The following is a 25,766-nucleotide window of genomic DNA, read 5'->3' as shown; positions in this document are numbered from 1 at the left end:
ATGATATATCTCGATGTGGTTATGTAATATATTGGTCACTTTTGTCATACATGGAACATACATTCTAGACTTTGTCTTGAATAAATATAATTCTGTAACATCCATGAGGTCATTGCTGTTTATTAAGCAAAGCTCTAGCTGTAGTGTTTTATTTTAGTGTGACAATGATAGGTGTTTTTGTTCTGAGATATAGCCATCTGTAATGGGTGTAATTTTTCTGAAAAGCTGTGTTGGTGGTTACATAATTATGTAACCTATACTTCATAGCTGCACATGTTGCCCAAATGTTATACTATGTGTATTTTTTTAATATAATTTTATCCACTTAAAGCTGTTTGAAGTTTTAAATTGTTTATATAAGTGAGGCCCCTTTATAAAGAATCATCTTCTTTATGAATTTTTTTCTAAGTTCTTGCTATAAAAATTTTATAACTATTTAGGTAAATGATCTTATATTTCTTTTAAAGTTACATCAATTTTTAGTTGTATGTCTTACAACAAAAAATACGTTATAAACATTAGTAGAACAAGTTGTTTTACAGTTTTCAATGTTAACATTTACCTAGTAGAGGAACTAATCCATAAACAAATTATCATCCAGACCTGGTTACAGTGTGTCTCTGTAACATGAGTAGTTTTAAGTCGTGAGATATGTGAGAGATATAGGCTAACTTTACTGGATGAGATAAAAATGAATACAAGAGGTTCTAGCTTTCCCACACAGATCATTGCCAACTTGTTATCAACAGATATTGTCAACATTTGGTTTTGTTATCTCAGCTGAAAGTGTTATCTCATGAAAGTGTTTTTTTATGTTATGTATCCCAGCAGTTCTATAATTGCAGTGTGAAAGCATTATGTGTATGATTTAAAGTTTTAACAGTTTCTTTGTTTTTTAGCTAGCTCACAACTTATTGTTTTAAAACTTACAGAAAGTATAGTGAACATTATACAACAGACATACACAGTTTATTAGCTGTATGTTTGAAAAGTCATGAAGTTTATGGGTATAGTTTAAACTATAATTTTACCATGCTTAGCTATTTAACTACTATGGAAGGTAAACAAATTGTGGTTCTTTTAAGGCATTGTAAAACTAATTAATGAAAGTGCAGACTTATGCTAAGAAACAACATTAAATATGGGTACACCCATATTGGGAATATAAGGGTAAATTGTGAATTACTCAAGCTTAAAAATTGAGAACTTCAAATAAGCACAGCTATTCAAAGAGTGAACAGAAAATATTGTGTATTTAAAAGTTGATTATTCAATGTAAGTGGTGAATTACTGTTTTCAAATTACTTAAATTATGTAATCTGGTTTTAAGCAAACAACATTAGATGGTAAGTTTTGTGCAAGAACATCTGAAAGAAAAGTGAGTTTTTGTGAAAGCTGGGCCTAAGTGCCTTTTTTCTTACATTTTAGTTAATACAGGGTGTTTGGAAAGTCACTGTGCAGTTTTGAAAACAGCGACAACAGCATTCATTCAATTTCAAGCCAGCAACTGATAGCGGTGTTTAGAAACAAAATAAGAAGGATCCAGGCCTGTATTGATGCCAACGGGGGTCACTTTCAACATTGTTTATAATTGTCATTCATATTTACCTCCTGTATTCTATGTTGAAACGTGTCTGTTAATAAATATATAAGTGCACAGTGACTTTCCGAACACCCTGTATTATTAATAAAAAATTTTGATACGAGTAATATTCAAGATTTCTGTATACGACACGTTGTGAAAAGTGATTAAAGTGTAAAGGTACGAGTCCTAGTATAAAACCTGTTCGTCCTGTAACCGACGTTAACCAACTTTTCGCCTCATGAAAACAAAAAATCACAACTTCGGAGAAACCTTTTAATTTTCTTAGAAAAGATATGTAACATTCAAGAAGTAAACAATAGCTAATTTTAAGAAGGTATAAGTTAAGCATTCCTACATCGTGGCATACATGTAGTGAGGTTACTAAGTTGTACATTTTTTTACTTTTACTATTTCAAAATTCTTAGAAATCCTTGTTATATCGTTTTATCATCAAGCGATGACGTCTGCCTGACGCCGACCAAGACTGACTCCCGTTACCAAACACGTTCGGCCTTTCAGCCGTTGGGGACATTTTATGGTGTTAGGGTCAGTCTCGCTATGAGAGGTAAAGAGTTGTCCAAGAATTGGCGGTGGGTGTATTGCCCAGGTGCCTTCCCCCTAGTCTATTACTTGTAATTTATTCGGCTGGGTTGTATAGCCCTCGAATGACTGTGAGAAATTCAACAAACAATACCGTTGTATACCTACTCGTTTCTATTAATGGGCTGAAATACCAACAAAGGATGAAACATCTAAGTTTATTTGTAAACTTTAACTGTACAGTTATACAAGAGAGAGAGACAGCAAAGTACTTAGTTATCATACCTTGACTATTAAAAACATATTTTCCATTGTGTTTTTGTGTGCTGTACATTAATCAGTGACTTTAGCTGTCGTGGTTTCATACCTATTACTGCTCTTTATAGTGGTATTTTTACGTCAAATAAAGAAACAAGCTAATATAACTATGTACAGATATTTTTTTTTATAATATCTATATATGGAAAGAAAATCTAGCTGAAAAAGAATGTAGCAGACATTATGACGCTCCAATGTTTCAACAGTAGTCGTTACACGTGTATCTACATTTTCACAATCCTAAGTACTGGCCTTTGAGTACAGATTTTGCAACTAAACCTTTTGGTTTTCTTATCATCGAACCACGACTTCTTTCTTGTGTGGCCCTGCATGGCTAGGTGGTTAAGACACACTATTCGTAATCTGAAGGTCACGGGTTTGAATCTCCATCACACCAAACATGCTCGTCCTCTCAGTCGTGTGGTGTTATAAAGTTACGATAAATGTCATTATTCATTGGTAAAAGAGTAATTCAAGAGTTGGCGGTGGGTGGTGATGACCAACTGCCTTCCCTCTAGATTTACACTGTTTAATTAGGGACGGGTAGCACAGATAACACTCGTGTATCTTTGCGCGAAATTCAAAACAAACCAAATCCTTCTTGTGGTGCAGCAGTTTCATCAGGTGTCGCTTGTGTCTTCTAGCTATCTTTCCTTTGTCTCATCAGGTGTCGCTTGTGTCTTCTAGCTATCTTTCCTTTGTCTCAAGCTTAACTTGTTTATTTCTTCTTTTCTCTTGTAGTTTTCATTTTCGTGAATATGATTTCAAAACTTGTTTGGGCATCTTGACACACTTAAGTGTGGTTTGTGTATACCCACAAAGTTGTTTGGGAAACCATAAAGTAACTATTTATACATACACAGAGATGTACAACGTGTGCAACCTCTTCACGTGATTGATGAATTGACAGTCATTTGCCACGTTATAGAAAATTTAATAAAGTTTTTTTAGTGTAAAGGTGCAGCGACATCTATTACTGTAATTAACATTACATCAAAAATAATAACTGCTGAATGACAACAACAGTGGAGTTGCAGGGAGTCATGAAATACTCCTTGTTTTAAAATATCCTACTAAGTTGATTGAGACGCAGTAGTTAGATAATGGACAGACAAACAGACGTGAATGCACAGTTTTGTGTTATATAGTCTTGGCTGATCTAGTTCTTTCAGTTGTTATCCTAAGGTTGCCTATCGCTCTATATTAAATGTAGTATCTCATCAATATATACATGTATTGAACTTTATGGAAGATAGCCTATAACAGTAAGGTTGATAACATTTCAAATTGCTTTCTCGTATTTCTTGTGCCTAATCTTCGCGGGCTGTTATGGCTTACCAGTTTAAGCCATTTATTCAAACTTGTAACAGGAGTGGGAAGTCACAATAATATAGAAAAACAAGTTCTTTTATTTAAAAAAGAAAAAAGCATCTTAGCATACAGACAAGAAGGTATACTGGATAAACAGTTTAATAAAGTACTTTAGTTGTAGCGGTGGTGTTGCATGGATTCTATTAACTTTTAACGCAGTTTTCTAAGCTGTTGGTCCACAAAATGTTTTATTTGCGTTACTTGGTTACAGGGTTTGATAACATACGAGTCTTAAAAATGCTGTTAATGTTGGTGTTAATACCACTAATTACTGCTAGGACTTACTTTATATTTTAAATAGAAAACTAATTATTCCAATTTTCTTTTTCTGCCTGTTCTTGGTACACAGGACTAAATGTCTTCTAAATAAATGTATTTTACAAAAGGTACTGGGAAGAATTTAGGTCATGATTAGGGAAACTGTCCAAAAATGGGTGAGGAAATGAGAATAAAATGAGATTTGAGAAAAGAAACTAAAGTTCTGTTGCTGAAACTGCACTGAATGTTAACCTGTCAGCCATTTTGAAAAATGAAGATTTTTAGTAGTGGTTTTGAAGGGACCGTAGTTTGGAAGAACGTTTCCCCTATAATTACACTGTGTTGTAATAAGGAAAAATGTAATACCACTCGTATGATGCAATATGTGGATCTCGCTGTCTGAGTGGTATACAATTTGAACAAGAAAATTATTTGAAGGTTAAAAGTTATATGTTACATTGTTGTGATGCAACGACTTTGTTTTACAAAATATGCCAAGATTATTATTGAATAATGTGTGTTGTATGTTACAAAACAAGGTAACACAAACCATTAACAATATTTTTTAACTATTATTTTCTTAGTCAGTGTTGAAGTTTTTTATTTTAACGCCCGATTCTTACGAATTGAAGAATGTTTGCTTCCTTGGACGTGTTGTTAAAGTCATTCATTATTACAGTTCATGCTGTCTTTCAGACATTGGTTATTCGTCTTGATCACCGAGGAAGGAAAACCATGTTCACCAATATTGTAATACTTTTTTACGTACTTTGTTTCTTCAGATTAACGTGTTTTTTTTGGTTTTTTTCAGTTGTAAACGTCAGAATAACTTGGCAATTCCAGGATCTGGTTTTAAACTTTCTGAGTACTTAAATGTGAAAGAAAAAAATCTTTGTTTTATCAAAAATGTATAAAAATAAAAGTTTGCTCGTGGCCTAATGGGTTGTGGTGGGGTAAAAAAGTAATAAGAACAAGATGATTTGAAGGGACCTAGCTTTACGGTCAAGAAGAGGGTATTTTACAGATAATAAAATTGAGTTTTACCATTTGCGAATTGGGTCATGATTTCGTTGATATGATGTATTAATAATTATCAGGATAGTTTCTATAAGTGCAGTTTAACTTCTGAGTAGAATTTGACACTTTTGCCTCTTGTTATTGTTAATACTTCTATACGAGTGAAACAATTATGAACTTACCCATGTTTGATTCTTTAAAAGTTAAGTAATACCACACTAATTCAAAAAAAGTTTGCACATAACTTGCAGTGATTGGGTAGAAACTTGAACACATACTCGGCACAATAATCCCCCCTCCCCAAAAGGAAGGTTGATGTTTTTGGGGTGGGGTAATCTTCAAATATATAGTTTTTTTTTTTATGTTTGTTAAACTAGTTTTAAACCAAATATTTATGAAAGAAATGATACATGCAGTATATCTCAGAACGGCTGATATGGGTATTAACACTTACTGATAAGGAGAGAACAACGTTTCGACCTTCGTAGGTCATCTTAAGGTTAAGAAAAGTGATACATACAGTGCTCTTGAGCGAGGCCTAAGAGTTACTCTTTATATCAAAGTTGAAGATATAAACTGATTATTGTACACGTTTTAATACGTTTAATACACTAAAAGTTCACTATTTAAATTTTTTATCGATAAACAGTTTAGTTGTATTAAATATTGTGTTTTTATTATGCTGTGAATCTATTTTTCTAAAGTTAAATGTTGGTTAAAACTACGTACCAACATCTCGAGGCAGTAATTTAGTGGTCGTCATACATGTTATAACAGTTACATAGTTTATATCCCAAGGGATACAGCCACCAGTGACACTGTGCACGTGACAAAGATTGTTTGAAGAACTGGTGTATGACCTTGGAAGAGGAAGCGATGACTGTGCGTTGTAGTTTTATGCAGAAATGTATGACTTGTTTAATTTTCTCAAAATAGTTAAATGGTTAACGCTGTATAAAACTAAAATTCATAAAAAACTGTTATCCATTTTTCTTAGATTAACTATAATTGTATGTGGTACATATGTATGTATGGTTGTGCATATATATAAAATTTTGCTAAAATATTAAATTCTTCGTTTTTATTTTGTAATGTGCTTAAACTGTCTGTTTGTCTGTTTGGGAATTTCACACAAAGCTACTCGAGAGCTATCTGTGCTAGCCGTCCCTAATTTAGCAGTGTCAGACTAGAGGGAAGGCAGCTAGTCATCATAACCCACCGCCAACTCTTGGGCTATTCTTTTACCAACGAATAGTGGGATTGATCGTAACATATAACGCCACCGCGGCTGAAAGGGCGATCATGTTTGGTGCGACCGGGATTCGAGCCCGCGACCCTCAGATTACGAGTTAAACGCCTTAACCCACCTGACCATTTTTCATTAAGAAAACAACTTTTCGCGAACTATTTGTTTTTTCGTTTCATCTGTGATAGTCCGTAGACGTGTCAGTAACGACATTTAAACGTACACTATCAATTTTCATCGACACACGAACATTTTAAGGTTACTTTAAGCCAGTAAGTACGTGTAGTTTTGTTGCATCATTGCTGTCTTTCAAAGCACCTTCGTGGGCCTTTTTATTGTCGTTATGAATGGAAAGACTGCGATACAGTAGGGTAAATGTTTTTCGTTATATGCTGGCTCAAAACGTATACAGATGTATAAAAACTCCGTATTACCTCAGCGTAAATTAAGTTTGTCAGGATGGTGTACCATTATCGTATACATGAACTTAAACGCTTTGAGCCAAAGAAACGTTTTTGGACCTACTTGCGTGTGCTTGTCATTATTAGGCGGCTAGCAAAGTTGTGCCAACTTCCAGTGAATTGAAAAAACTAACACTGGACATTAGAAAGGCTGGAAGTTAATTAATTTGTTACTTATCGTCAGTAAACAGAATGTTTAGTTCATCTCTCGCTGTGTATAAGTTTTCTCAAAAAATTTTACTTCATAGGGCATAGTGTACCATTAAGATTTATGTTTGATCCTATTAGGGCTGTTACTATGGTAATGTGTGCTTTTTTGCATTGAAATTCGCCTACGCGTTAACGTCTGTTGCGCAAATACAAATATTTTTTGTCGACGCGTTATTTTATGTTAATTTATTATATGTGTTCAGCTTTATACTGAGGAAAAGTGGGTTCTGAAACAGCCTTCTTTTCGTGTTATAATGATGTGAAGCTAGAAAAAATTTGTTGCAACTTTAAACCACAAGTTGACAGGTTCGGCCTTGCTATAGCCCCTTGTAATTTTAAAGTAAAAGAAAAACGTGTTTATGTTTACTCCGAGACAGCTTTGTTACACACTTTTGTGATGTCGTTAAATTTTAGAACGCACAAAAATAATTATTTTTACTTTCGAGTGTATTTTTGTGAGATGTGAACATGTTTTAGGGTAATATTGGTTAAATTATATCTATTGAGATGTAACTACAGGGTGTCCCAATATAACGTTTACACTCTTTGGATCATTATGACTTGCCTTGTTTATTGATTTTAACAATGAAACAAGATACATATGATAGCCAAAGGATTTATTTAAAGATTTAATACTGAAATAAAGAGAAAAATAACATAAAATTCTTCCCAAGGAAAACTCTCCTTGGTTGAAATTGTAAAATGTCACAATTTGCTTGCTTCACTTCAGGTGTTCAAACTGAAATCCGTTCTGCTCCAGACACATCTCATAATGGGAAGAAATGGAAGTGCACACATCAAACACCAACTCATCTGGTATTAAAGCACATTGTTCTTCAATTGCAACTCTCAAATCGTCAATTGTTGCCCTTTTTGTGTTGTAAACTTTGTCTTTCAGAAACCCCCACAAAAAGAAATCCATGGGTGTCAAATCTGGTGATCTAGCAGGAAATTTTACACTTCCTCTTCATCCAATCCATCTGTCTGGCATAGATGCATCCAGATAAGCTCTCATGTCGCAATGGAAGTGGGGAGGAGCGCCATCCTGCTGGAAGAAACACTCTTCTTCTCCAAATTGTTCTTGGGTGCGTGGCATGGCAAACTCTTGTAGCATGTTGAGATAATTCAATCCTCTTACGGTGTCTTGGAAAAATAATAGTCCGATGAGTCCCCTAGCGGACAGACCACACCACACAGTCACTCCAAGCAAATTCAAATGATGTTCCTCTGTAACATGTGGATTTTCTGTTGCCTAGTAGGTGCAGTTGTGTTGATTTATTGAGCCATTCAGCTTAAACGTTGCTTCGTCACTCCAAACAATTTTGAGTGGAAATTCATCATTGCCTGCACATCTAGTAAGATACCATTCACAGAACTCAACCCTTCGATCAGGGTCATCTTCATTCAGAGCGTGAACAAGCAATGGGATGAAACTTTTGAATTGGGAACGCTTCAAAATGCGATGAACGCTGGATTTAGGGATATCTGTTTCACGAGACAGTTGGCGCACTGATTTTCTTGGAGAATTCAGAACATTATCAATGACCTCTTGCTCTCTTGTTGGGCTTGATGATCTTTTTCGACCGGAGCGACCCTTTCTCATATGGTGGAGAGTTCCGTGTTCATCAAACTTGGAAATGATGCGTGAAATGCTGAGGCGAGATGGCGCATCCATATGGAACTTTCTAGTAAAACGTCTTTGCACTTCAGCTTTGTTTTCGACTTTCCAAAAGGTTTTTAGAATGAATATTTTGTGCTCGATTGTAAGCTGATTATTCGCCATTCTTGGACACAAGTCAAATCTGAAACAAAAGAAACGGTTTATTAGCTATACACAGTCAAAAGTGTAAACGTTATTTTGGGACACCCTGTTTATATGTTTAAATCGTGCGAACAATTGGCTCTGTAGCTGGTGTGATTATTATAATTCTTATGCTCTTGCAATATATTTTGTATATCATATAGGCTACTGTAGCCTCGTGGCCCAGCATGGCCAAGCGTGTTAAGGCGTGCGACTCGTAATCCGAGGGTTGCGGGTTCGCATCCCAGTCGCACTAAACATGCTCGCCCTTTCAGCCGTGGGGGCTATCCCACTATTCGTTGGTAAAAGAGTAGCCCAAGAGTTGGCGGTGGGTGGTGATGACTAGCTGCCTTCCCTCTAGTCTTACACTGCTAAATTAGGGACGGCTAGCACAGATAGCCCTCGAGTAGCTTTGTGCGAAATTCAAAAACAAACAAACAAACTGTAGCCTCGCATATCAGTTAAGGAGAGTCACGTTGACACTATGAACAGGAAGAAAGGACGTATTAGTTATCTTATTCTTACATCAAAATTAAACAATATTCCGAGTGTCAAGGTTTAAAAAAACATGTTTGAATATTTCATTAGTCACCAGGATCTTGAAAGTCTGGGATGTTTTGATGTCCTTTTATTTTACATCGTGGTAAATATCAAACTAGCATGATAATATTTTAGAGGAGAAATAATATGTATCTATAGCAATACTCTACTCTAGGGGAGTTATCCATAACAATACTTTAGACAGGAAGTGGACAGTACCAGTCAGAGATAATGTGTCCCTGGCAGTACTGTAGACGGGGCAGTAATAGATAGGGATAATGTGTCCACGACAATTGTCTAGACAGGGACTGAATCATAACATTACTATACAGGGATAATATACATGTTAATGGCAGTACTAGACAGGGATAATTATAGTTCTTGTCTCTACTATAAAGAGAATATATCTGTGATATTAAAAGGTTTAGTGCCTCTATAACGCCACTATTATAATCTCGAGTTGTCAATATAAAAACTGGTAAATGAAAGATATTTTCTTTAATTTACGGACATTTTGAGAAGTGTCATGCAATCTCATTGTTATGCAGCAAAACCATTGCTTTGTGCAAGATTTTCGTTCCACAACATTTGTTTGAACGTGTACAATTACAGTACCCATGAACTTTTGAAATGCAACATTTTTCAGTAGTTTTGCTGCTACGCTCTAATAGATTAGCCAAATGATTTTTTAGAAAGTTTTACATTTCAAGATAGGAATCGTACTTGCCGAATTAAAGTAGAGGGCGTTCACTTGTTGCATAGTGCAGGTCGTGCTATGTGAGTTGATTTGTGTCCGGACTTTAGAAAGCATTATTTTTACAGTTACAGTTGGTTTTACATGTGTAGTTAGTTATTTCAACCAGGCACTGTTTTATTATTAGTCAGGACTGCTTGTAGATTTATTTGTAGATGACGTAATTATTTAACTGATCTTGAAATCTAAACAGCTAAACCATAGTACATAGGTCAGTTTTAAACCTTTTGACTAGCCCTTAAGTGTTATATTACTGTAATATTAAACTAACAATCACTCAAGTATTGTATTAGTGTAATATTAAACTTGTGACCAGTTGTTAAGTATTATGTTAGCGTAATATTAAGGTCCTGACAAGCTGTTAAGTAGCATATTAATGTAATATTACATTCTGTGACTAGCTGTTGAGTATTATGTTAGTATAATACTAAATCTCCTAACCAGCTACTAAGTGTTATATAATCAGAAACACCCCAGTTGTGACAAAAAGAAGCCAAAAAGGATTGTGTGTAACTTAAAGGATGAAATCAAAAGTTGTAACCAAACTGACAGCTACGTTTGTGGCACTAATTATGATTTTACAGCAAATATTCATTCATTAGTTAGTCAGGACCCATCAGGGGCACAGTCTGCAGACTTACAATGCTAGAATATGGGTTTTGTTACTCATGCTGGGTAGAACACAGATAGCCCATTGTGTAGCTTTGTGCTTAATTACTAACAAGAATATTTAGTCAGACTGCATTTTTTTGCTCATCTTGGGGCATTATGGTGGGTAACACAAAATATTTGGCCTAGTTTTGTAATGAATGAATATTTGTTGTACAGTTATTTTCAGTGATATAAGTGTAGCTGTTACCTTAGTTTCCAATTTTGATTTCATTCCTCTAAGTCACACATTCAATCCTTTTTTGGCCACACTTTTTTTCACATTTAAGGTGTTTTGGATTAGATATGACTTTTAACAATACACACAAACAAACCACAGCAAGTAAGAACCAATTAGATTCTTTAATATTTAGTTATGGTAGTTTTCCTCTCTAAAACAGTGTTAAGAGCTTCCTTTATAGTATTGCCATGGAATCTAGATTAACAGTTTCTTGTCATCACCCCCAAACAGTCAGTACAGCAGTATCAAGCATCGATATTTATGCTAATTGCTTAAGTTTATAATCACATGACACTAAATACTCTAATTAGGAGAATTTCATGAACTTTAGCAAGTTTGTACATAAAAGTTGGCAATGAATAATAACTGTCTACCTGTATGATTTTTTTTTGAAAACTTAAATTGGATACTGTTAATCTAGTTTGCATGGCCAAACCAATACTTGCATATATGCACATGCTTTCACGCTATAGTTTTCTTGTTCTAAATTGGCTGTCTTTAATTTAAATGATAAAAAACTAAAAAGGATCTACCTTTACTATTAGATGAAGCTATAATAAAATTTTTAGAACAGTAACTCACTTGGCTGTATGCATTGGCATGAACAAAAAGTTTGGTTGAATAATTTTGCATATGTGGCTTTTATTTAGACCAAGTTGCACACCTAAGTGTAGGTTGTAAATATCTATTAGTGTACCAAATTTGAAAACATCCATGACAGTTAAGTATGTTTTTCTGTAAAATAAAATTTCCATACCTTGAATGTAAAGGAAGAAATTCAACCCAAAACTGGATATTTTATATCTGACCAGCTGCTAATTATTATATCAGTATACTATTAAACACTCAGAATAATTGCAAAGTATTGTATAAGTATAATAATGAATCCTCCGACCAGTATAAAACAAAATCTCAGGCCAGCTATTAAGTATTATATTAGTATAATATTAAACCCCCTGACCAGTTGTTAAGTATTATTTCAGTATAATGTTGATCCTCAGAGCAGTTTCTAATATTACATTCAACTGTTTCATCCCCTGTTGCCTTATTGATCGATAAAAAAAATTAAGAATTGGAATATTATAATTGCTAAGTCAGAAAAAATTACCTATGAGAATAAAGGAAAATTTACCACATGGGTAGAATACTGTTGCAGATGTTTTCTTATATATTCTCTTGATTAGAGGGAGTGTTTTGCAAAATGTAATATTTGTATGGACTCTGTGGAATATAAAGTATTCATAAAATCAAATACAGTATAAAACAACAAACTGAGAAAGATAGAATTAGTTAAACAGTTCAGTGAAATTTCAAGAGTTTTAGTGAGTTCAACAGTGAGAGTAATACTTTTCAGTGATTGAGTTACTTGGTTCTGTTTGTAAGCAACTTGGTTGTTGGTCAGTTTGTAAAGTGCAATATAAATGACAACCATATGGTAGGTGAAGGCAACTGGAGAGTATGGAATATATGCACTAACTGTCCAACGGGGGCAGTGGTGGGTAGTATTGCCAAAAGTAGGTTGTTGAAGAAAAACAAAGAAGTTAGACAGAGTGGATTGGAAAGTCCTCTAATTCCTCTGACACGTTCTGTGGGTGGGTGTGTACACACTAAGCCTGTGAATAGACCTAGGGTGCATTATGAGTAAAAGACCTTCTTACACTCAGTGATAGAATCTTTCACTAAAAACCGACAGAGCAAAACTTTCAGGGAAGCTGCCAATAGTGAGTGATGATGCTAGAACAGATCTTGATCCTGAAAATACTGTTAAGAGATACCATGATGGAAGTATGGATCCTATACAACAGGAAGGAAGATCAGATGGAAGTGTGGGTCTTATACAACAGGAAGGAAGATAAGATGAAAGTATGGGCCCTATAGAACAGGAAGGAAGGTCGAATGGAAGTATGGACCCTATATAACAAGAAGGAAGATCAGGTGGAGTATGGATCTTATACAACAGGAAGGAAAATCAGGTGGAAGTATGGATCTTGTACAACAGGAAGGAAGATCAGGTGGAAGTATGGATCTTGTACAACAGGAAGATCAGGTGGAAGTATGGATCTTGTACAACAGGAAGGAAGATCAGGTGGAAGTATGGATCTTGTACAACAGGAAGGACGATCAGGTGGAAGTATGGATCTTGTACAACAGGAAGGAAAATCAGGTGGAAGTATGGATCTTGTACAACAGGAAGGAAGATCAGGTGGAAGTATGGATCTTGTACAACAGGAAGGAAGATCAGGTGGAAGTATGGATCTTGTACAACAGGAAGGAAGCTCAGGTGGAAGTATGGATCTTGTACAACAGAAAGGAAGCTTAAATGAAGAGTATGGTAACCTCTTTGTGGAATTTGCAGGCCATGCTTGCTGATGTAGATGAAGATCCAATATATTCTGCAGAAGTCAGAAGCAATCAACCTTAAAATGACCCCAGGCCAAGGTCAAGATGACTGGGAGCAATGCCTAAACACTCATGAAAAAAGACCCAACAAGATGTACATATTTTCATTCATTTTTTATTTATTATGCAGTTTTTGAATATTTTAATATTAATTTGTTTATTGAATTGTTTTGACTCTGATGTTTACTTTTTCCTTTTTTTTAATTTGGTGAATCAAAGTTTTTTTTTTTTTTAACATCAAATTTCGATAAATCTTGTAATATACTGTGAAGCTAGTTTGTTGTTCATTTTTGTTAAAACCTTTATTTATTTTTTTGCAAAATGTCCATTCTTAAAGTGGACAAGGTAAAACATTGATTTTTTTTTTTTCTTTTTCCAGTTGCTGTCATCATAATTATGTTCTTACACTATCATTTTAGTATTGTTGTTAATTAAGAGAAAAAAGAATACTTGTATGTAATGTGTAGTTTAATATTTATTATTAATTGATATAACTTTATGTTAAAAAGAGTGTTATGTTTACTTTCATCATTGCAATGATGATAATTATCATAATTAAAGGGTTTGTAGTATTTACTTCTTGGATTACAAGTTTAAGCACGATTGGATTTAATGTTAATTATTTGATGTGATGAAGAGGTTTGAGAGGTGTGGTATGCAGACAAACCATGATCTCGTACCTTCTGTAGTAATATAGTACTTCTTTTTTGCATGTGTGTGTGTGTGTGTGTGTGAGTTATTAACTATTCTTGCACTGTCGTGATCGCTTGGTCTAGCATCTTCCTTTATATCATCAAGTAGGAAGGTGTTTAATGATACATAACATTTGTTGTTATTACATCGTACGTCAATTGTAATGACACGTAGGAAGCACTTTTATATAAAGTCACTTAACCAAGGATATGTATTCAACTTGATATATCATTGACATATTGCTGAGATTTGATTTTATGTTTTAGTACCTAGCTTAAGAAAACTTGAAATAGAGAACACAATTTCTGTGTACACATTTCTCTATTTTTTGCTTCTATCATGTAAAGATATGGTGTTTTGTAAAGGAATATAGAATTGTTGTACTTGTACAATTAATTAAAACAAATGTACTAAGTTTACAATTTTGAAATTAAATGTATAGTTCAACTGTATTATTTCTAAATACATTTTGCTATGTATATTTTCCTTTACCTATCCTTGGAAATAATGTAAAGACAACTTATAATATCAGACTATTATTACAATCACCTGGACAAAAAAGGAAGCATTTATTTATCTGCACAAGCCATCTGTAATTTAGAAATGGTAGACTTAAGGAAACTTTGATACACCATTACCAATTCTGGATTATTCTAATTGAATAATGGGATTGATCATTGTGTTATAATGTTTCCATGGCTAAATGGGCAAGCATGTTTAGTGACAGGATTCAAACTCAGGAACTTCACACTATGAGTTGAGCATTTTAACCATCAAACTGTATGAAGTCAGATGTACATAAAACAAGGCTAATTTGAGTTTGTATGTTTTGATGTTAATTACAAAGATATACACAGGGGAGTTAATATTTTTGACAATAACAAAATTTAATCTGAAAAGACAAACAACCCATAGTAATCAATATGTAATTTTTAGTTTCTTTTTATCTGTGGATAGGATAGTTTTCAGATGGAGAGTGATATGTGTATAGGTAACATGTGTAACTGTTTCTGCCTCAATGTTTTTTGAAGGTTCTGTATTTGCAGATTTTGTAAAGTACTAGGGTCTATTACAAAGTAATTTTCAAATTAAAAGTTCATAAAATAAAGTAACTGTTACACTTAAATATTTGTTACTAAGATACAGAATAAAAAATCTAATGAAAAATTACAACAGTTTATTATCCACATTATCTGTTAGATAGGCAATTACTCAGTATTTTCTTTTAATTTCTAGATAAATCCAAACCACCATTACCACCAAAACCAGCAATTCTGTCATCTTCCCGTGTGGAAACTTCATGTAGTTTACCTACATGTAACTTGAAAAAATTATCTATATTATCACAATATGACCTGCAGTCAGTACCACTGGGATTTGCAAGACAAGATTCAGATGAACAAAAGGCTGTGGCACAAGGTTGCCATCCATTCGAAGAGGAAGAAAGTAACGAATGTAGAAAGACCTTTAAAACAAGGTATAGTTAAGCCTAACTGTACTTTTTGTGTTTTAAATATGATGTTAAGTTAGTCTTTGCACTTGTATCCAGTTGTTTTTGATTTCACATTATTATACTTTAATTAATATATTGTGCAACATAAAAATACAAAAGGAAAATTGTATAAGAAACAATGGCAGGATTTAAGATGTAGAAAGGTTTATTTAAGTAAATTGTTTTGTTTCTGGTTTAGAAATGTTGATGTAACTGATAAAACCTTGTAGATAAATATATTTTGATAAATCAGCTAAAATTGGTATTCTTATAAAGATTGCTTATGGTTTGATCATACATTTTTACATTTTAAAAACATTGTGCATATTTTGAAATCATGTAAGGGTATAGAAAAAAAAATGCTGTATTTGCATACCTTATGTAAACTTCTAACAACCCCTTGTAACAGGCATGCTGTTCAAAACTGTAATGTATCAGAGAGACTGATAGATAATAATGATCAGATATTAGAGCTTTATTTTCCAAATTTGAATTTCCACTCTTTGGAACTGGGGTACATTTTATGTACATATTGGTAAAAACTGTTTAAGTGTATTGTGTGGTGTTGCTTCAACTGAGATAACTTAGTCCTCATTTTCAGAAAGTTAACTTCCAAGGTTTACAATCAGGGCATGTTTTATATATGTATAGTTAAAACTGTATGAAAACTTTTATATGATGTTGCTTTACCTGAGGTAATGTTTGGTTTTTCAATCTCATCTTTCATAGGAGAAAAGTCTTTGTTTAACAGTGATATTTAACTTTTGGTGTAAATATTAAATGTTACTGTGTGTACAGGTGTTTGTGATGGTAACATATCCTGTTCTTCAATGCATGGTGTACATCAAAATACCATTCTTTCCATGGTACTGCAAGTGATTCAGACATGTTATTTTCTTCATTACAAATTGTGAAGTTTTGTGATTATTAGTTAAATTCACATTTGAAGTATTCTCTTTTTATTCTTTTGTTTTGAAAAACTCACTAATTGTAGTCAGAACTTAGGATACAAATTGTATTTTCTTACATTCATTTGTTTTTCTTGTAAAGAAGTTACTAATTTTAAGGCACATGTTCAAGAGTTTATGATCTGATTTTTTGACAGCAGAAAATCCATTGTTAATAACTGTAAACCCAGTACCTTCTGCACTGTATGACAAGGTTTGATTAAAATAATACCAAAGTTTTTACTATATTGCTATAGTTAACTATTTAATGAATGTGCACACAATGCCAAGGTTTTAATCTTAATGCTGATACTTAATAAGATGTATAAACATATATATACATTGCCAAGATGTTTACCCTTGCTCCATGATATCAAGGTTCTTACTATACTGTTTTTTTTGTTAACTGTTTGGTAGATTATATTTTATGATTGTCAGTGACAATTGTAATACCCATTATGCATTATGTTAAATGGTGTTCTATGCCTGTTTCTAACAAAACCCATTACTTGATATGTTAAATGGTGTTCTATGACTATTGCTAACAGAAGCCTGTTATTTGATATGTTAAATGGTGTTCCTTAAAGTTTGTGTTGTTGTACTTAGATCATTTTTTTGTTGAATCACTACAAATTTTTGTAGCATTTTATATCTCGGACCAACTATTTCCAGACATACAGGTTTTTTCAAGTACCAGTATCTCAGGTTCTATGGGAGCAAAGTGAGAATTAAAGAAACATTTTAATGGTCAAGCTGTATGTTTCTTATACACAAAATACTGTAAAATTAGAAACTGTTAATGAAAATTTGAAGTTAACATATTTTTATTACAGTCAATGAGTGATTATTATGAGGACAGACAGACTTAACCTTGCAATATTTGTTAGATATGAAAAAAAATGCATCTGAAGCAAAACTGTGAAAACTTGATTCTACTGAATGAAAGTGGTTTATAAATTTTGTTTTGGAATACTTCTATGCTAGCTGTATCAAATAACAGTTTTAAAAAGTAAGTGGTCAAATAAAGAAAACAAATGTGTATCTTTTTATAACAGTTTAAATTAGAGTTGTAACCACTATGAAGTAAAATCACCATATCTTTCACTTTGTTTCTCTGAGAGCCTTTATCACAGATCAGATTTTATTTCTTGAGAAGATGTGTCTATCCTTTTTCTGAGGTTAATACAACCCAGAAAGTTCTCATAATCTATAATTAGAATATCTCACCCAGAGTTGTAGAATTTAGCCTAACTTTGTCCTCACAATAATAGTTATCCACGGTTCATAGTATGTTTTTATTATCTTTAACTGGTTATTTTAGGAACAGTATTAATGTTTTTGCTATTTATTATATGGTTTTGTTTTTCATTTAAATTATCTTGTATCTTCTTAAATAATACTAAATGAATCTATAGTTAAACATTAACGTAATAATTTATCTCATATGCCAGGCTACTGTAAAATGTCACTGTTTCAGCTGTTCAGTGGACATTTTTGTAATGTGACATTTATAGAATGTACTATGAAGTTTTATTTACAGTTATGATAGTGCATGAAGCAGTCAATTGGTTTTTTTTGTGTTTATTTATACTCTATCCTTTATTTAATATTACTTTAAATAACAGTGTTGATCAGGATATTGTATATGTATTCATTTCTTATTACATATTTCTCTTGTAATGATTTTTTTATTGTTAACTTATTATTGGTGCTGAGCAAGTAACTGAATCTTCAGTTAGATTTATTTTACTAAAATAAACATTGATATAGAATTTGTATCGTTAATTAATACCTACATTTTGATTTGATTAAATACTGAGCACCATTTGTGGTTTCACTAACAGAGAAGAACTCAAAGATGTTGCTATCATTATCTAGAGGACTAACAGATGATAAGAAAACAAGCAATTGTCTTTTTATCAATGTTGAAATATGTACTAAACGTAATAAATAGGAAACAAAGGATAGGTGTAGTGCATATATGAACTTTGAATGGCATTCTTGTTTTTGAGTTATCTTTGTTAATGGAAACATCAGCAGGTTAGGGTAATTTATTTCATTTGGTAAGAACTGTGAGGTCATTCTGTGGTGGATGTGAAGCTGTGAAAGTAGATACACATAGTCTTCAGTTTGAAATACAGCTTCAAGAATATGTATTGAACAGCTCAGTGTGGTGGTGTTTCTAGGAAATGTGATAATACAGACAATTAGTAACACAAGATGATTGACCATTGAAATATATACTTAGACATGCATACAAGTTGTTGGCTTTTAACCCAAAGCTAAACAGTGGACTGTATTCTTTGTCATTGCAGGGAATCAAGCTATTAATTTTAGTGTTGTTTGTCTGAAGGTTCATTTTGATACCTCACATGCATGAGGTAATATAACAACTATATTACTGAGTTAATGTTTAGTTCTGATCCTTGAAGATAGTTTTCTTGAATTTCAAATGAACAGTAATTCAATAGATATGTTATGAAATTTAATTGTCCACTTTCATATTTTCTGTGATTTTTGATATAATGATGATGTTTAAGTTGACAAACTTTTACAAAATTTGAAGAAGGCAAATGCTTCATAAAATTTTTCTTAGTATTTTATAGTATTTTGTGCCCTAATAAAACATTAACTATAAATGTTATTACCTTTGCCTTTTATTGTAGCTCCTGTAAGACCTTAGATACAGGTACTTGAAGAGGGTAAGGCTACATGTCAAGATCAAATTTTGGTCACCCATAACTCAGCATTTAGTTGATTTAGGGTTATAAAATTTTGGTTTTGTTAGTTTGTTATGTAAACTTAGTGATAGTTATGTGAAGAGTATGTGATAATTTGTTGTGAAATACATTCTGGAGTGTAATGAATATCAGTCTGAGTTTAAGGTTATTCAATGCATATTATGTTGTCTATCTTGTTAAGATTCATTTTCTCCATATATACACTAAAAACTTATACATCATGCTGAAAAATCCTGATGCTAAGAACATTACTTTTTGAAATAGGAGAAAACTTCAAATTTCCTTTTAAGACAGAGATTTTAAAATGCTATAGTACTGAAACATATATATATATATATATATATTAAAGTTTAGACCTTAAATGATTATTCTTTTCAGCAATAGCAGAACAATACTGCCATCATACAGTACAGTATATACCTTAACCTAGTTAAATGTACAGCTAACTATGAAAAAAAATTGTGATACTGAAAGTATCTTTGTCGTGAAACTTCTATATTTCTGGTATTGCTGCTGGGTTGTCTACATTACAGTGTGTAAAAATTAAAACATTTTATGTTATATAAGATGCTGTGTCACTGATATTACAACATCTTCAACTTGTTTTCTGTTACTTAGGTCTGCAACATCAGATAGAGATGCTGCCTCAGCACTTTCTCTACATGTTGCTTCTTTTGCACTACATGACTTGGATGATCAAGGCTATAAGGAAAAACTAGTATGTGAGCCTATAGAAGCATCTTCTTTGCTGGTCAGCTGTCATAGCACAACTCAAGGAATAATTACTGGTGATACTGAATGCATAGAAACTATCACTCAACAAGTAGATTCAAGAAGACATCAAGGAAAGCCTAAAGCTGTTGAATCAGTAGAAGAACAAAATGAACATTATAGGGAAACAGTTAGTAAAGTAAAAGAAAGTGCAAATAAAGATAATGTGAAAAGAGCAGAAAGTTTAAGAGATCCTTTTAGTAACTCAGTTAATTTATCTCAGGAAGCATCTCCCAGTAGATTCTACCGTAGTCTTTCTGTTCGACTTCCTAAAAGAATGGAAGAACCAGAGTTGGGAGATGAAGCTTGTTTTACAGGGTATTCTTTTGTCTCACAAGAACAAGCTTTCAAACTGATGACTGGTCATACTAAGAGTAAACTCCCACCCACAAAACCTCCTAAGCCTTCATTTGAATCTTTAGCAAAAGTGAGAGCATCAATAGAAGCACAGGAAGGTGAAGCAAGACTACGAGGGAATCAAACTCAAAAACCTCGACCAAGGAGTTTTGGGGAAGACATTCCTGTGAGTAAAGGAGTCATTCAGTTTATTGATGACAGTGGAAGTGAGATATCAAGTGATTATCTAGATGTTGATTTATATCAGTTCATTACAATAAAGAAGCCAAAAAACAGTGAAGCAGATGTGTTAGAGAGTGAACTTTATGAAGGTCCTGATTCTTCTCAGTCTGCCCAACAAGATTCTTCTCCAGTTTCAAAAAACATAACTTCAGAACAAGATAGAAAATGTGAAATTCAAACAACTATCTCACAGTCTTCAAGTATTTTACCGAAGCCTTCAAACAGCAGTAGACATAAAAATAAATTAGTTAAATCATGTGCATCTTCCAAATGTTTACAAGTAGAAAGTTCTTTTCCAGAAACAGAAAACATGTCAACAAATGACCAAGATACAGTGAAAACAAAGTCAAACAAAAGTCAAGTAAAATCTCTAAAAGAGATAGTTCGAGAAAATCTTGAAATAGAATCTTCTTTAAGAGGTGAAATAGATATTTGTCCAGAATCCTTTAGTGAGAGATCTGAGTTATCAGCAAGACCTGTGCCTCTAGCTAGGTTAACCCATGTGCCTAAAATAAGAAAGGAGGAGCAGGCTGCACAACTTTCTTCTGAAGAAAAGGATTTCTTAGGTTCAGATGTAAACAGTTCACACTACAGTGCAGTTCAAAATCACTTTCTTCAACAACAAAAAACAGATACTCATGAGGAATCTCTCATGTTATCTGAATTGGTTGATACTGAAGAAAACAGCTTTGATTTTGAAAATGAAGCTAGTAAAGTAAAATTGAACAAGTATGCTCAAGAAACTCTCATCACTGCAAAATTTCATGAAGAAACAAGACCAGCTGAGGAAGAAGGAAAACCTTTACATATGAAAGAACTTGTATCTATTGAAAATCCACCAGGTGAAAGACAAATTGAAGATGTGAAAATTGATGCAATGCATTATTTTCCTAAACCTTCAAAACCAGCTGTTCCACCACGTCCAAAAAAACTTGTTACAGGTCATTACCCTTCTCTTGAAGGTTCACCTTACCCTGAAGCCAAAGCTGTGACTCAGCTACCAAAACCAGCAAGATCTCTGAGCCCAAGTCAGACAGTAAGTAACAAAACTAAACCAGTGCACAAAGTAGTAGCAAGACCAAGTAGCCCTATAAATAGTTCTGTCAATAAAACAAGGAGACCAAGAAGCCCAGTAAATAAATGGAGGTCAACTAGTCCTTACTCTAAGACATTGGGACCAAATCAGTTAATACAAAAACCTAAAGAAACTATTTCAGCAGTTTGTACAATGAATTTATCTCCAAGGCTGCCTTATCGAGAAACCATTTTAATGAACCAAAACTCTATCACTTTTGTTGATGAAAATTCTTCAAGTAGAGTTTGGAATAACTTTGAGGAAGGTGTTAAATGGAGAACATATAAAACTGCAAGTGGAAGAGAAAAAAAGAGACCTCATACAGTGGTTTTACCTGTTTTAAAAAATCCTTACTTACAAAAGTTCCAAATTATTCCGTCCACAGTTTCAAAGCCTTCTGCACTTCCTCGTTCATCATCAGAAAGTAAGACACCACCTCAACGTCCACCTCCACCAAAGGTTAAAGAAAGAGAAGGTGCACCTATTCAAAATGTACCGCAGCAGGTTCGTGATATTTCTTTACTCAATGAACACAAATCTTTATTAGATAATGTAAGATTTAAAGTTAAAAGCCCAAACCTTCCCATCAGTGAAGTAGCTTCAGATGAAGATGAAGAAATTTTTTCTGTTATAGATACAAAAGATGTAATCCAAGAAAATATACTTAGTGAAAAAACAGAAGAAGAAACTGGCACACTGGAGAAAGAGAACAAGAAAGTAGAGTATATCTTATCACATTGCTCAAACATTTGTTCTGAAGACAAAATTAGCACTAATACTCAACTTTCTGTGTGTTCTAAACCTGAAAGACCTCTTCCTCCAGACTATTGTTCTCTGAGAAAGAAGATTAACTATTATGAACGAATTCAGAATTCCCATAGATTTAGAACTATTCCCTCCATGGTATTAGAAAAAGCTCATTTTAAGAAGACTAGATCTGTTTCTCCTAAGGCTTCTAAAACAGAAATGCAAACTAGGTCTTTTCCAAGAACCAAACGGCAACGGTCAAGAACATTAGAAATTGTAAGCTCAATCTGGAAAACAGATGAGAAAAAGAATTGTCATAGTAAATCTTTAAATGAATATGACATCAAGAAGAAGAGAGCAGATCAAGAAATGTTATCTCCACCACAATCCCCATTAGTTAAAGTTGTTTCTCCTCAAAGTCAGAATGAGTTACAGGGGATGAAGTGTAACTCTTCAATAGGAACTAATAATAAGCATCATGAGTATCCTCTTACCCCAAATTTTAAATCAAGAGGCTTTCTATCATCAGTTGAAGATGAACAGTCCACTCACCTAAATTGTACTGGCTACAGTGCATCATCAGAAGTGAAAGAATTAAAATTTCAAATTGAAAGTACAGAATTACTTAATCAAAGTATTGAAAAACATAAAGAGTTGACTATGTCTGGGGAAGTTGAAGAACTGCCTCATACTGAACATGCTTTGGAAGAACAGCAGTCGGAAGAGTTAGGAAATAATAACCATATAAATCATACTTTTTTAAAAGCTGGGAGAAAGCTTCAGGCTTCTCAAGTTGATGAAAATGTCAGAATTTGTTACACAACAAGAGAAATGAACATTGAAAATGGAACTGCTAATAAGCATGAACACCATTCTAAAGAAGTGGTGGCTGATGTAGAAGGCAGTAAGGTTGAGATAGCAAATAGTGTGTTTTATAGTCAGGAAGTACCTGCAGTTGATACAGAACCAGTTCAGAGAAGGAATTCAAAATCATCTAGCCTAAAATCAGAAGAAAATAGGAAGACAAAATGGTATGATAAGTGTGATGTTTCAGAACATGAAGTTAGAAGTAGCTTACAAAAGAATTCTGAAGAAGATTTGGATACTAACAATAAACTGTCTTCTAGCTTCGACTCCTCTCCTATGCAACTGAAGTTGAAAGAAGGAAATGAAAAGGAAGAGCATCGTACTTCACAGTTTTTTTGTGATGTATCACAAGATTTGTCAGGTCTACAAGGAGAAGCCAAGAATGATGGTGAGTATTGTCTTTCACCCATTCGTACAGAGAAGTCAGTACAGACAGTGCCTGAAGGTGAATATTTCGTACTGAAGAAACAGACTGAGCAAAATAATTCAGAAGATACAGATGAAATTATTCGAGATCTTAAAAATGAATTGAAAAAGAAAGGATATGGTGAAAAACAAAAGGAACTCCCAAGTCACACAAAAATCAGGTTTTCATTTGAAGTTGTGAGCTCCGAACCAGAAATAGAGAAAAGGAGAGAGGGGCCACTACAAAGTGACAAATCTTCTGTCTCAGAAATCAGTTGGCAAGATGATTCTTCAGAAGAGAGTGATGAACTTTCACCTGCTGTTAGAACTGAAGATGTTGCTGCACAGAAAAAGAAGAAAAGAGTTTTTTACATAGCTCAGGAAATCATGACATCCGAGATGATGTTTGTTGATGCTCTCAGACTACTGAATGAGGTTAGTTTTATAAAAATTTGGTTGTGAGTAGGTGTAATGTTTATTTTGAAAGAACAGGCTAGTGATACTTGTGGAAGAGAGTCTGGCAGGCAAAGCTTTTAATGTTATTCTTTTTATCAGCATTTTGTGAAATGAAAAAGAACTGATATATCAAACATGTCAGGTGGTGATAAAAACTGTATTTAAGCAGCAATACTTTGGATAACATTTACAGTTATCATATCAAGCTTTCACTATGCTGTGTAATCCCACATGTAAAAAAAATTTACAACAACAGTAGAAAACTGTGAATTTCAAAATAGTTATTTGCACTTTTGTAATGCATGGAAGGTATCTTTGTTAAATAAAATGAAGTTGAAATATTATTTTACATCAGTGTGCTAAAGCTGTGAAGACAACTATATAAATACTGCAGAAAATGATTCCATATTGATAAAAAATATTTTTTACAGATGTAACATGTTAAAACTTTGTAACAAGTTTTAGTACAAGTCTTCCTAATGGTAAATGAAAAAACATAAGAACAATTTGTTAACTGTTGAATTATTTCAGACGTAACAAACCATATTCTTACATAGGATTGGTAAAACAGAAAACTGTGACTGCATACCATCATTATATATTTTTAAATGAATGAAACACCACACTGAATACATTGTTTATAAAATAGTAATATGTATGAAAACATTAATGACAGTTTTAACTTTTGTTTTGTCCATCAATTTCAAACTCAACTCATGTTTGTTGGTTGAAGTTTTCACTTTATGCCATCATGAGCATGACGAGCTGATCACAGTTTAAAATGCAGTGATGTAACTTGTTGATTGTTCAGCTTAGGTTGTAGGTTATGAATTTGTGGTTCTTCCTTTTTTTCTTATGGTCCATTCATCTTTTTCTGAGTCTGTTATTCTGAAATGTTCAGTCTTCAGTTTTTCATTATAGTTTTTTGCTCAGGTAGTAATAAATTTAAGAATTATTGAAGGACTTGTATGCACGCTTCTTGATTCTTGTAGATAAAGTTGGGTTGTTGACCACATATAGCCACAAGTATTTGTATACTACCAGGAATTTTATTTGGTCTGAAGATCACTCTTAGGCTGACTTGAGGATGAGTTGATTGTACTTTTTAGTTTGATGCTCTGTTCAGTTTTCCCTGGTCATCATAGTATTGCTTAATACGTACGTTGATGTTGGGATCTTTGAAATGCAAGAATTTATGACATAATTCAAAAGTTTTTCATCTCTTAGAAACTCAATATGTAATAAATTATTTAGAATTTTATACATTCTTTTACAATATTTCTGTATAATTTCAATATGTGGGCACCATAACAGTTTGCTATGATAGTAATGGCAGGTAGATATTTGAAATATAATTCTCGAGTGAACATAAAAACAAAAGTAACAGCATCTGTCATTATATCACTTAAGGGCTAGGTTACAAGGTTTCACTATAAATCACATGATTATACAAGTTACTCTACTTTCAACAATCTTCTATTTTTTCATTTGTAACAATATTGTTGAAAGTGGAGTTAGGTTTAGTAAACACTACTGTGATGCCCAGAAAAAATGTTTAAACAAAGAATTACTGGTACCGAACAAGTTGAATAAAAAATTACCT

At 33.3% G+C, this 25,766-nt stretch overlaps 1 protein-coding gene across 10 annotated transcripts in view; it reads left to right on the top strand.

The window, feature by feature from the left end:
* The window catches only part of LOC143243814 (uncharacterized), a 67,141-nt gene that overhangs the window by 7,826 nt on the left and 33,549 nt on the right, over positions 1-25,766 (top strand). For 3 of the 10 annotated variants that reach the window (XM_076487515.1, XM_076487492.1, XM_076487507.1), the window contains 3 exons: positions 5,875-5,996; positions 15,320-15,560; positions 19,882-24,142. In XM_076487515.1, coding sequence (XP_076343630.1) covers positions 5,945-5,996; positions 15,320-15,560; positions 19,882-24,142 — 4,554 coding nt within the window. In that variant the 5' untranslated portion in view covers positions 5,875-5,944. Of the gene's footprint in view, positions 1-5,874; positions 5,997-10,159; positions 10,313-13,241; positions 13,485-15,319; positions 15,561-19,881; positions 24,143-25,766 lie in introns of those variants that run through there. The other 7 variants (XM_076487560.1, XM_076487542.1, XM_076487532.1 and 4 more) reach the window with 4 other exon arrangements.

This window comes from Tachypleus tridentatus, chromosome 1, assembly GCF_004210375.1.
Source record: "Tachypleus tridentatus isolate NWPU-2018 chromosome 1, ASM421037v1, whole genome shotgun sequence".
NCBI lineage: Eukaryota > Metazoa > Arthropoda > Merostomata > Xiphosura > Limulidae > Tachypleus > Tachypleus tridentatus.
The sequence above is the reverse complement of the archived record's forward strand: the minus strand, read 5'-3'. Positions and strand labels throughout refer to the sequence as shown.